The sequence below is a fragment of the Artibeus jamaicensis genome, unplaced genomic scaffold (genome assembly GCF_021234435.1).
Source record: "Artibeus jamaicensis isolate MK-2021 breed Jamaican fruit bat unplaced genomic scaffold, CSHL_Jam_final contig_444, whole genome shotgun sequence".
NCBI classification, from domain to species: Eukaryota; Metazoa; Chordata; class Mammalia; order Chiroptera; family Phyllostomidae; genus Artibeus; species Artibeus jamaicensis.
The window spans coordinates 10,025,435-10,037,487 of NW_026521831.1; the positions used below are offsets into that span (position 1 = coordinate 10,025,435).

Sequence of the window (12,053 nt, forward strand, 5' to 3'; positions counted from 1 at the left end):
GTTTTATTTCCTTCTAAGGCGTCCTGAGTCACTGGGTGCTCCAGCCCCCAGTGCCCAAAGAAGTGCAGCTCGAATCGGAAATGTCTGTTTTTTTCAAGCCACATGACGTTGTCCCTTGAACTAAATCTCTTTACAGGCCGAGTGGTAGCTTCCTATTTCCGTCTTGTGAGGAGGGTGGAAGTCACTTCATGATCAGTTTCTCTGACCCACGTTCCAGCACTGCATCAGTCATAATAGCAAGCTCACCCTCCCCTCCACCCCCAACATGGAGCTGCCGGGACTTTAAAAAATCCCATTTGTCATCTCAAAGCATACGGCTCTCCCACACTATTTTGCCTCCCACCCTCATTGAGGCTGCAATTTCCACTTAAACACCGAGTGGTCTGAATCCTAGAAAGACACAGGTAAAAGGGACCTAGTCCAATGATTTCCTTTTACCAAGGGGAAAAGTGAGATCCAAAGAAGGTAAGGGACCATGGCTACTGAGGGACAGAGCAAAAAGTAGGTGCCAGGCCTGTCCCCATGGTGGTGTCCCCATCCTTGTAGTCCTAGCTCCTGGATACGAGGGGGTTGTTTCAATGGAATGTCTCAGCCTTATGCCCAAACCAGGATACCCTGTGATTGTGCCTTCTTTTCGGCCCCCTCCCTGCAGCCGAGAAAAGTTCCTTCTGGCAATGGGTGGCAGCCAGAAGGTGGCCTTTTGAGCTAGGGAAGCCTGTCTGGGAAACAGGGTCTGGGAGGAAGGGGAAGGCGTCCACTCCCAGGTTCTAAATGGAGTTGTAACCCACGCCATTCTCCTTGCGACCCTCCTCCTGGGATGGCAGACGTATGTGCTCAGGTAATTTGAAGTCCCATCCTATTTTTAAAGTGTATTTCTTTACGCAATTCCTAAAGAGACTTGGATTAACGCTGAAGTTAAAGGAAAATCAATCTTTTTATGGTGTGCATTTTCTGCGTAAAGCAAGCCTGGATACATGAAGAGGCCAAGAGATTGTGTGAAAATGTCAGTTACACAAACTACTTAACATCAGAGTCAGGCTGAAGTAGGATGTGTCTGTGGTATTTCTGGCCCCTCACCGACCGAGCGGGAGCCCAGGATCTTGTTCACCCAGCAAAGGCATTGAAGGCTACGCAAGCTAAAAACCTACACAGTTCGCAGTTAGAGATGAAAGGCTGCAGAAATGTTTATTGAATACAGTGCCAGGTTTATAAATAAAACTTATTTACAATTTCCATAGAGTTGGTCCCCCATCAGAGAGGTGGTAAAATCTCCAAACAGTTTATCTCAAGATTTACAGAAACGTTCAAGTACATCTCCTTTGCAAATCGCCACGGTGAAGGGTAACTTCAGTAACAAAAGAACTACCACCAATCTTTGCTGCAGACGCATTTAATGAACATTATAATAGATCTGGAGAAAGAACGCACGCTCCACCCATGCCACTAACCTTCTCACTCCAAGGGATCAGACAGCAACAAGTCTCCTACCGGACAACTTCGAGGGATAGAAAAAGAAAATAGTAAGTGCCAGCTGGAGGGATAGATTAAGACACATTCGTGGAATCTAGTCACTGCCAAAAGGATCAATTTAGGATATACAGTAAAAGGATTATTTCAGATATACAATAATTAATTCAAATGTTTAAAATAATGGCGTGAATGAAGAGTGGATGGACCAAATTTACATTCTTTGTTTAGGAAGAGGCGCCCAGCCCGCTGAGGGGCTGTCAGGAGGCTGCCGACGGGCCGCAGCGGTGCTCGGCCTGCTGGACAGCCGCCGTTACAATGTAGTTACAAGTACAGTCAGACATGCATTTAGAAAGAGAATATAAAAATATGTACAGTAGCTAATTTTCAATGTTTTAAGTTGCTGAAAGACATCAATTAAAATATGCAAAAATTCATTTGTCAAAAAATCAGAAAAAGCCTTCCTTGGCAACAGCGCAGTTAAAGCCCATCTGAAATATCAGGATACATTTGCCTTGCTCAACACCTACCCCACACAGATGGAGAACAAAACTATGAAAGTGTTTGCCAAGTACTCAGCAGTTTTTATGGCAAGTCTCAGGCTCAAGCGGGATGCCAGTTAAACTAGTCACTTTATATATATAAATATATACGTATATTTATAGAGCAGTTAGAAGTAGGGGCAAGAGTTTACAGGAAGGTGCTAACCAACTTAAAAAGTACCACCACGACCTTCAGCTTTTTCCTCTCTCAAACTCACACAACTGCGAACCGCTAACCCCTGGGCTGGCCGTCCCCTCAAATGCCAGAGGGAAAAGGCTATCGTGGGCTCGGCTGCACCTCTGCGCCCACCGGGACTCAGCGCTCCCTGGAGGAAAGCTTCTGGTTCCCACGTAGGATTCTGGCCGCGTCAGAACCTGGACTCAAAGACAGTCCTTTAGGAGAGACTGGGGGACCACTACCATGGAGCCCACCCAGCTTCTAAAGACTTGGTTGAAAGGGTAAGATAGAAGGCAGTTTTCAACAAGTCACCCCAACCCCTCTTTGAAAACTACCAAGAGGTCCTTTACCGGACCCGAGACTGGGTCAACAGTCAGGCTATTGGACCTCCATGCAAGAAACATCCAGGCCGGTAACTTGTTCAAACCAGGAGCCCTTGGTCCTCCTACCTCACCAGAACCCCCAAGGTATTCTTAGGTGTTCCTTCCAGATGCAGGAACTTAGGAGAGCCGAACCTGACTCATGAGGTCGACCTCTCTCCTTCCAACCAGAGTCTAAGGACCAGTTGCAGAGGCAGATGGGCAGACTCCTCTCCACTGCTCTGACCCACCCCTCTGGCAGGAAATAGAACAAGCTGCAAAATGCCAGAAAGACAGGGAGTAGGAGAGGGGGAAGCCAAGGGTCTCTATAAATCAGCCCTGAATGCACCCATTTGGCTGCCAAGAGCTTCTCACTGCCTCGCTAGCAGCCTGCCACTGTTCCCTGGCAAATTAAAACCTCCCACACACTCAAAATCCAGATCGCCTTGCTCATAAGATACAGCCAGTTAACACCCTGGAAAATGCACATCCAGCCTCCACCTCAGAGTTCTGCACTAAATGCAACATGCCTTTAAAGGGGCTTTTGTGAAGCAGACCAATCCCACTGCAAAGACCAGTACCAGCATCTGTTTTGGTTACAGGTTTATAATTAGACACAAATATCCTTCTCGGGTGGTGTTTTACTTGCAAGCCGAGGGCTACCATTAGCTCTACTTGGGGGGGAAGAAAAGGCCAAGTCAACTTTTAAAAAAAGAGGGCAAGGTAGGTATAATCATAATTCAAAAGTCATGAATCAAAGGTGCCTGGTAGTGTCTTTTAGGCATGAAGAGACTGGCTTAGAAAAGTGACTACTGCTTCTACCACACACAGCGAGGATTGAATTACAGACACACTAAATTATGTCTCTTGCACAGATGGTCTCAAGTAGTTACATAAAACAGGTAATCAGCAGCACAATTGAGAAGAACCCCTAAATACATGCTTGAGAGAAAGTGGTTTTTTTTTCCTTTAAGAGTTCTACTGCCTGAATAATCATTAGGTTACCGCAATTCACTGCCCCCCTCCCCCCAGGGAAAATACAATAGACCTAAACGTCCATAAACATGACGAAGCAGTCAGTACTCGCTCGGTTTTAGGCAAGGTCTCAGGCTCCGAGGTCGGTGCTGGGATGCTGGGAGGGAAACCCAATGCCGGGCTGAGGCAGTGACAGCTGCACTGGCCTCCCCTCGAACGGCCCTGTCCCCGCTCAGATCTCAGCTTTACAAAGCATGTAACACCACTTTAAGTTAATGGTCTTTTTATTGGAAAAAAAAAAATAAAAAGACTAGCATTTACAACTTGGAATGGACGTAAATTGTAATTTCTCGAACAGCAATGTTGACGGTTGTGCTGAAGTCCACAGCCTACCTCTGCTGGCTCCAAGTCACGGTTCAGAAGGTTTTAAAAACAGAGAGTCCAAAGATGCTCCCTTGGTAAGTTTGTTTTTTAAAAGTTTGTGTGAATGGTGACAGCCTGACACCCGTCTCCCTCTAGTGTAATGCAGACAACGCTAAACCAACACATGTGGGCACGCCACCAAGACGTGTCACTGTCACTGCAGATTGGGGCACATGGAAGTACAAGAGGACCATCCTGCTAGTGGGGCTACGTCTGGACACCTTATCCTTCGCTCGTTTTTCTACACACATCCTGAGGTAAACCAATTTTAAATGTGTTTGCTCTCAGTAAACCTGCTACTATGACAATCTGTACTAACAAACTGACTAGAACCCATTTGAATAGGTATTGAATTTGTTTTTTCATTTTTCGTTTTTAATACAAATGCCTGACTGTGCTCAATTGTCAAGCCGCATGCATGAAAAACCGGCCAGCCCAAACGGTGTATTAATCATTAGCAAATGGAACTGCAAGGGGTCCACTAAGTGCTTCCTTATCGTTAAGGTAGTACAAGTACTTATATTGTAAAACTGATGTGTAGAGCTTGATCTTTAGGGGACAGGACCACCAACCAATACATGCAGATTTTGTGTGTGTGGACAGAAGGTACTTTTGACATTCAGTTTTGCTATATAGAAACAGAATGAGTAAATGATTTTTTTTTTGCAAGAGGTAAGTAAAAGATTCAATTTGATTCTTCTAGAGGGGGGAAAAGTTGAAAGTAGGTCTTCATTTTGCAGTCATCATCTGTACGAATTCTGAAAAGACAAATAATCACAGCTTTCAGTCATCTTCAAGAGCAGCTTTATGAACACATCTCTACTCTGCATGAGAAAGCAGCGGTGACTGTCTAGTGAAGCGATTAACGTGCTGAGATTGTAAAGGGAAAACTACCCAAAACTCAGCTGCAGAAACGTCGTGTGTTACCTTCATAGTTGACTTGTCCGTCTCCATCGATATCTGCTTCTCTGATCATTTCATCTACTTCTTCATCCGTTAGTTTTTCTCCTAGATTTGTCATGACGTGGCGCAGTTCTGCCGCACTGATGTAACCGTTGCCATCCTGCAAACATTCAGCGGTCATTACCACGAGGGGCTTATTGTGACAGGAGGTCTCTGACTAGTTATGCGCTCTCAAGGGGCTGCCAACTCTGCTCTTAGGGACAACTCTCGACTTCCGGTTCCCGCCTCTACCCACGGACACGAGCTCGTCAAAGGCAGAGTGCACAGGAGCTTCTCAAAAGCTAAGAGAAATCCAAAGTAACAAGAAAATTGGCTCAAATGTTTTGTTATTTATTGTGCTTACCCTGACTTGATAATGTTACTGCTTAAGTCGGGATATTTGAAAGTGAGAGTTCAGAGGCTCAGCAGTTAGACTAGGTACGTGTTCTAGGTACAAAGACTGCTGAAGCTTTTCGAACTGAGAGCAAAGCAGCAGTACTTCAACACCATCTGCAATGCAGACCCAGGGTTACCTTGTCGAAGACTCGGAATGCCTCACGGATTTCTTCTTCACTGTCTGTATCTTTCATTTTTCTAGCCATCATAGTCAAGAACTCTGGGAAGTCAATGGTGCCATTCCCTCAAATTAAAAACAAAAAGCTCTGTAAAAGAAGTGCTCCAGCGATACTCCTCTGCAGTAATAATTTTAGAACCACTTTACAGAACAGTAAGCACCTGCTAGGACCAAGTGGCAAATTATTTCGTTAGGGTGGACCCTTTGTGGGTCTAAACTACTGAAGAACTTCACAGGGCAATTTCACATGACTGACGTGACTCAAACTAATAATCGGTGCCTTGGACAGCCTGTAACGATGCGAGGGACAGTGCTCCACAAACCCTCGACAGCCAAAGGGGGTGGCAGAGCTCAGGGAAACGCACCCAGCACCGCGGGCTGCATCTTCCCCTCCCTGGGGAAGCATTCCAGGTTTTCTCCCCTCACCCACCCCCACTCCAGGCAGGGCAATCAAAGGGATCCACTCAGACTGGCTAGTGGGACTGGCCGAGGCCTAGATTTGGGCCCCCGGGATTAAAACAATCAGAAAGGGCACAAACTGACTTAACTATGCCACGGACCATGAACTGTTCGAATGTCTTCTCCAGGGGGCATTTCTCAGCCACCGTATGATAAGTGACCTAATCGTTTCTCCTGACTCCGTATCTTTATTTCCCATTAAGGACAAAACTCAGAAGTGTTCTCACAGCTCAGATCATTAACATTAGGAAACCATGTCAGGAGGAATCTGTTCTGTGGCCAGTATTCCAAACAACTCCTCCTCTAAAACTGAGTTAGATGAACACGCCAAAGACAAACCACACAACTAACAATGTAATGTGAATTAAATGGAAATCAAGTTAAATTAAAAGAAAAGAGCCTTTGGAAATCAAGTTAAATTAAAAGAAAAGAGCCTTAGGTTAAGTTACTCATTTTCACCAGTACCGTTGAATCAAAACGGTAATTTAGAGATCCCTTCAAGTTCTTTGGCCTTCAAAATTTTACAGCATTATTGAAATTTGGGATGATCAGTGTTACTTATTTGGCATGCTCACAGCCAAGCAGAGATGTATGTCCTTAGGCATTATCATATTTATTCACTGTGAATACCGAATGCTGTCACCCGGGATCTCCCCCTTCCCTACCTTGTTCCATTCAATCTTGGGGCACCCATACACTTTGCCAGTCCCTAAGCCCAATGTCTATACAAAATAGGAGGGAGACACCCCATGAGTTCGCAGACAGCTGATCACCTTAGCAAACTAGAGAGAACTACATACAATCTTTTTCCAAAACAGTATTAAGGATGAAAAGTCTTTAGTAGTAGTCTGAATGGGCTGCAACCATTGTTAAAGAATTTAACCAAAACCCCTGCTTCTAAATATATATAACCAGACAAGTGTAACTCAACTTTATGGCCTCTGAAACTCTATTTTTTTTAATGATTATTATCAAGTCAATCATCTAAACAATACTTTTGGTCCAAACTGTTTATTCTTAGCTCACCTTTTGAAAATGTACTATGGTCTACAATAGTATATAGTACATTTACTAGTAAATGTACATGGTTTCCAAAAGTACGTATTTTGGGGGGGGGGTCCCTCAAAAACTCTTTACTGATGGAAGTGAGCAATAAAAGGTCTAATGTCCACTGTTCTAGAATCCAGAGAAGCAGACAACTGACTGGTGACCAACTGCCACCAGGGTCACTGCCTTTCCTTCCTGCTCTGTGCCTCACACATCCTTTCCTTCTAGTAGGTCCGGCAGATCCACTCCCTACAGCCCTCGGCACTCCACCTCCGAGGCTCATGTGATCTTCAACATTCTCTTCAATAAACACACCCACCGCTACACTGTATGGGATTCTATGTTAGTATCTAAGAATGCTCTTCATCCACATTGTTTGGGGGGTTTTCTTCTGTAGGAGACAATAAGCTTTTTAAAAAGGTCTATGGCTATTTACTTTTTGCTTCCCCACAGACTCATGGGCCAGCTGATAAAGACCGAGCTGTAGGTCAGGGCAGGTAGAAAACACCACCGCAGTGATCCATCCAGGAAATATTCTAGATGGTGAGCAGGCAAAGGCAGGCCCACAGTCTTCCGTTGACAATTTGGGTTGTCAACAGCCATAAAGCAGCCACAGAAAGGATCTTTGCACATTTATTTTGCTTTGGGGACCTGAAAACCCATCTCGTAACAGGTCTGAACTTGAATTACACAACACTGGCGCTCATTCAGAGTTCTAAAGCCCTTACCGTCAGCATCCACTTCATTGATCATATCCTGCAATTCAGCTTCTGTTGGGTTCTGACCCAGTGACCTCATGACAGTGCCAAGTTCCTTTGTTGTGATGGTACCATCGCCATCTTTGTCAAATAGGGAGAAGGCTTCCTTGAATTCTGAAAACAAAAGTTTACCTCTTAGAATGAATGTCTTTACCCGGCCACAATACACACCTCCCTGGGGCTTGCCAAAGCAAGCTGTCCGAGGTATGTGAGTTATCAGAAACCGCCCCATCTTTATCTACTGAAATAAAGACCACAATCGTCCTGCTGGGCTGGCCTTCATATATCAGTCCATAAAGCAAACGCTGCTCCTGTTACCCAGCTCCATAAAACCAAAATATTCTCACAGTTTTAAAGAAGGCTAAGTTTGAACACATTTAAGTTAGTCCTAAGTCCAATACGACAAGACTAGTCCATGTGTTCCAAGTCTCTTCCTGTTAAATTTCTACAGCCATAAGAACACCTTGTTTCATAGCAGCATGACGGTTACCAAGATGGACATTCCCAGGTGACCGGTGTGTCCTTTCTACAGGTCATTCAGAATCTGGTTTTATAAGGAAAGCATCTCAAAAAAGTTCTCTAGGAATTATACAACCTAAACTAACACAACTCCCTTCATGATTATTATAATGGTCTTAGCATTCATTTTCACCCATTCCCATTGATTTTGGAATAGCAAGCATGTTTCATGGTGGATTACTAAAAGGCCTGTGGCATAAAAAGTCTAAACTACATTTTGTGAGCCACAGACTCAGTGCAATTGCATTACATGCAAAACCTTGCACGCTGTGAAACAATCAGCTACTCTAGGATGTAACAAATGGACAGTCTCCTAATTCCACTTCCTTTCACGTTATTGCCAAGATACTGGCAAGGACTAACACCTGACCTAAATATTTCTGCTTGTGTTCATTTGTAGAGTCTTAGAAAACTGTTCAGATTATAGGAAAGAGGGGACAGAGCAATCACCGAAACTGACTGGTGCCTAGTTCTGGTCTATGGGAGGCTTTTTGAAGTCATCAACTTACCAGCAATCTGTTCTTCGGTCAGCTGATCAGCCTACGTGGAGAAAGAAATGGTTACAATTCAATCTACAACACTCTGAGGCCAACACTGTGGCTCCAGTTACACTTTTAATAGTGACCTTTCATCGATACCTAAAATACATTAACCGAAAACTTTAGCACTGTCATTTAGAAACTCTTCAGGCTATTTTTTTCAAAAACAAAGGATGACAAGCAAGTGACAATCGCCTTCAAGTTTTCTTTTCTGGGCCTACCGCTGGGCGCACTGAGGTCTAACTAGGAAGGGTCAGTCCATAATTTGAAAAATGGCACCTCTAGTGGCAAAGGGTCCCACAACACAGGCTGCAGCAGCAGGCTCTGAGAAAGAAGAGCGCCACCTACTGCTCCCAGGGCTCCGCAGTCCCCGCTTCCATCCAAGAAGAGACCCAGCCTGACGTTGCCGCCACCGCAGCCCGGATCTCGTCCAGGGGCAGGCTTTTAGCGCACCTTGCGCATTGCTGTGAGCGCTCCAATCTCCAAATTGGCGTTACATAACGGCACTGGGTTGGATTAACAGGCTTTTATATCCATTTTATGAGATACAATTAAGTGGAAAAAATAAATATACCGCAGTGAGTTACCCCACTAACTTCATTTCCATGTAATAAATGCTTTCAATCATTTAAATTAGGTGGTTATTTGAGAGTCTACCATTTACAATGGCTAATGCCTTCTGTTAAATTATCCTGATTCAGAAGCCAAAGGAAAAAACGGAACATCCTATAAATGAACTGTTAGAAAACTGCAAATATTAAGTCCACAAAAAACTACACAATTACGAGACTATGCCCTGCCCCTCTTGGAGAGGTGGAACTTTGCTGCGGGATATTTATCCACCCTAAACATGACATAAGAGCTGCTCATAATAAACACTTGACTAGAGACGGTAATGGCCAGGGAGGTAATTCTCACCAGAACACTGAACCTGTGCCTCCAGCCAGGGGAATTCGAGATCTCAAGGAGAGCTAATATGTATTTTTATTTTAATGAAGGACACCTAATGAAGCCGGTTACAAAATAAGTCCTAATAGAAAGCTGACGACATTTATTCTCTTAAATGAAAACTTTCACAAATAAGAGTGGTATTTCAATATACTGAAAAACTTTTTTTCATATTAGGACCGGGCCTGTTTTCCTCTCTACCCCAGTGATTGTCAAGTAGGTTTTCTTTGTATCAAATGAAGAGACGCGATGATTTATGTAACGCCAGAGCAACCTCTGTCTTGTACAACAGGAAGCGCTGCCACACCTCAAAAGATAAGCTGTCACCCTTACTGGAAAGAAGAGTCCCACCGCTCGGCAAAACTACCGTGTTAGAGGGTTTACTGAGAGCATCAACCTTCCTGGAGCAAAAAAATTGCCTAATGGCGTTAGCCTTAGGGGAAAGGGTGCTCTTAATTTTCAAGGGGGCCATCTTCCCACCCATCCAAGCCAAAAAACGCTATGGGTGATGTCAGCCATGCCCAGGGAGGAAGGGGGCTGTGGGCAATACACTCAGTGAGGCGCACAGGCGCATCTGGCAATCTAGAAGCTACAGAGAAAGCGGAAACGTGGAGGGCATCTCCCTGTAGACTGGAAGTGGCGCCGAGTGGTGAAATGCTGGGGGGGGGGGGGGGGCGGGCTGGGGTGCGGCCTTAAGGGCAAGACGAGATGCAAGGGGACGACCCCAGGCGGAGGGGAGGTGGGGGAGCCAGCCAGTGCGATCTCCCTCTCCCACTCCAGAACCTCGCAGCCAGCAAGGGCCAAGCCCGCCCCACACCTCCCACCCGCTTCAGCTCCCCCAGGCGGCGAGGCCGCCAAGGCGTCGTCTACTCCCGGAGCAGAAACTTTGTGTCTCTAATGGAAACCGAGCCGCGCGCCAGCTCCCTCCTCCCCCCGCCCCCCCCGCCCCAATTAGCGCCAACCCAGCGCCTCCCGCGGGAAAGGGCCTCCGGGTGTACCGGGGCTCCAGCACGCCTTCACTGCTGCCCTGGGTGGGGGGTTGGGGGCTGCAGAGGTGAGAAACAGAGAGACACGAGACCGGCCACACCGCAGGGCCCCACCCGGGTGCAGAGCTGCCTGCCCGCTGCTTCCGCCCTCCGCCCCCCACCCCTCGCCTTCCTGCCCCCACCCCACCCTTCCCCGGCTCCTTCCTTCCCAGCCCACGCCCGCGCCGCGCCCCCCGGGAGGGAGGCGGGAAGAACCGCGGAAAGACGGCGGGGTAGACTGGGAGACGGGGGAGGGGGGCAACAGTGAGGGCGCACCCCATGCCCGGGCTGGAGCAGTGTGCGCCACCCGCCGGCTCCGGCCCATTCATTCTCCCCTGCCCGCTGGACCCGCCACCCCGACCCTAGGAAGAGGCAGGGAGGCGGAGGGGGCTAGAGCCCGGCACCGCCCGGCTCCCCCGCCCCCCGGGGCCCCAACCGAGATGCGGCGCTGCGGGCAGCCCGGGTGCGGCGCGCTGGATGCAGTGGTGCGGGGCTGGGGGAGGGGGTGGATGCGGAAGCCCTGGTGCTGCTGCTGCAAAAGCCCCTGGAAGACCAAAATTCAGAGGATCCCTGGCCGACGAAAGGGAGATGCAAATCCAAAATGTATCCTTTTTAACCGCAACTGCTGCGTAATACCCGGAAGGGGGGGAAGCCCACCAAAAAAGAAATTCCGCAAAAAAAAAACAACAAAAAACAGGCTCAACTAAAAATTTGTTAAGAAACGGGCAGGCAGCTGCTACGCCGGCATTTGTCATTCCCAACCTACCATGGTGCGAACAGAGGAAGAGCAGAGGGATCGAGAGTGGCTGCACCAGCCTAGGGGCTGTGACCGCGGGGCTGCCTCCGCTGCTGTTGCTACTGCTGCTGCTGAGGCGCGGTGTGCGCTGAGCGCTGTGCCGCCGCCGCTGTACCGCCGCTGCGCCGCCGCCCGACTGCGAGTAACGGCGCTGCGTCCGCGAGACTCCCAGCACAAATGCCGAAGTGCGACCCTGCGCTCTGTGTCATATATATACGGCGCTCCGTATCCCTCCGCCGCGGCCGCCGACGACTCGCTCAGAACAGCAGTCTAGCTCACCGCGGCGCTGCGAAGGCCGGGCCTTGTATGTTTGGCCCCGCCCCCGGCGCTCCCGGCCTCCCGCCCCGCCACCCTACCCCCCTCACCCCCCTGCGAGTCTGCCACAGTCGGCCAGAGCTAGAGACCCTCGCGCCAAGCGCGGCAGAGGTCGCCACTTTCAGGGGCAGGCTCAGTGCGGGCCGGGGCCAGGACAGAGCGCTTTTACAGTTTCGACCTGAGATGG

General features: G+C 47.8%; 1 protein-coding gene across 1 annotated transcript; it reads right to left on the reverse strand.

Moving 5' to 3' along the window:
• Positions 1–1,159: 1,159 nt before the first annotated feature.
• On the reverse strand, positions 1,160–11,812 carry CALM1 (calmodulin 1). Its single transcript, XM_037130239.2, has 6 exons — positions 11,522–11,812; positions 8,753–8,783; positions 7,695–7,838; positions 5,420–5,526; positions 4,872–5,007; positions 1,160–4,702 (listed from the first exon to the last, which is right to left on the reverse strand). The coding sequence occupies exons 1-6, from the start codon at positions 11,522–11,524 to the stop codon at positions 4,674–4,676; spliced, it is 450 nt and encodes a 149-aa protein (XP_036986134.1). The 5' UTR covers positions 11,525–11,812; the 3' UTR covers positions 1,160–4,673.
• Between the last annotated feature and the right edge of the window lie 241 nt (positions 11,813–12,053).

Coding starts and splice junctions, on each gene's coding strand:
- CALM1 (XM_037130239.2), bottom strand. Junction 7,839..8,752: donor GACCGAAGAACAGATTGCTG/GTAAGTTGATGA, acceptor TTTTGTTTTCAG/AATTCAAGGAAGCCTTCTCC. Junction 5,527..7,694: donor CAATGAAGTGGATGCTGACG/GTAAGGGCTTTA, acceptor TTTTAATTTGAG/GGAATGGCACCATTGACTTC.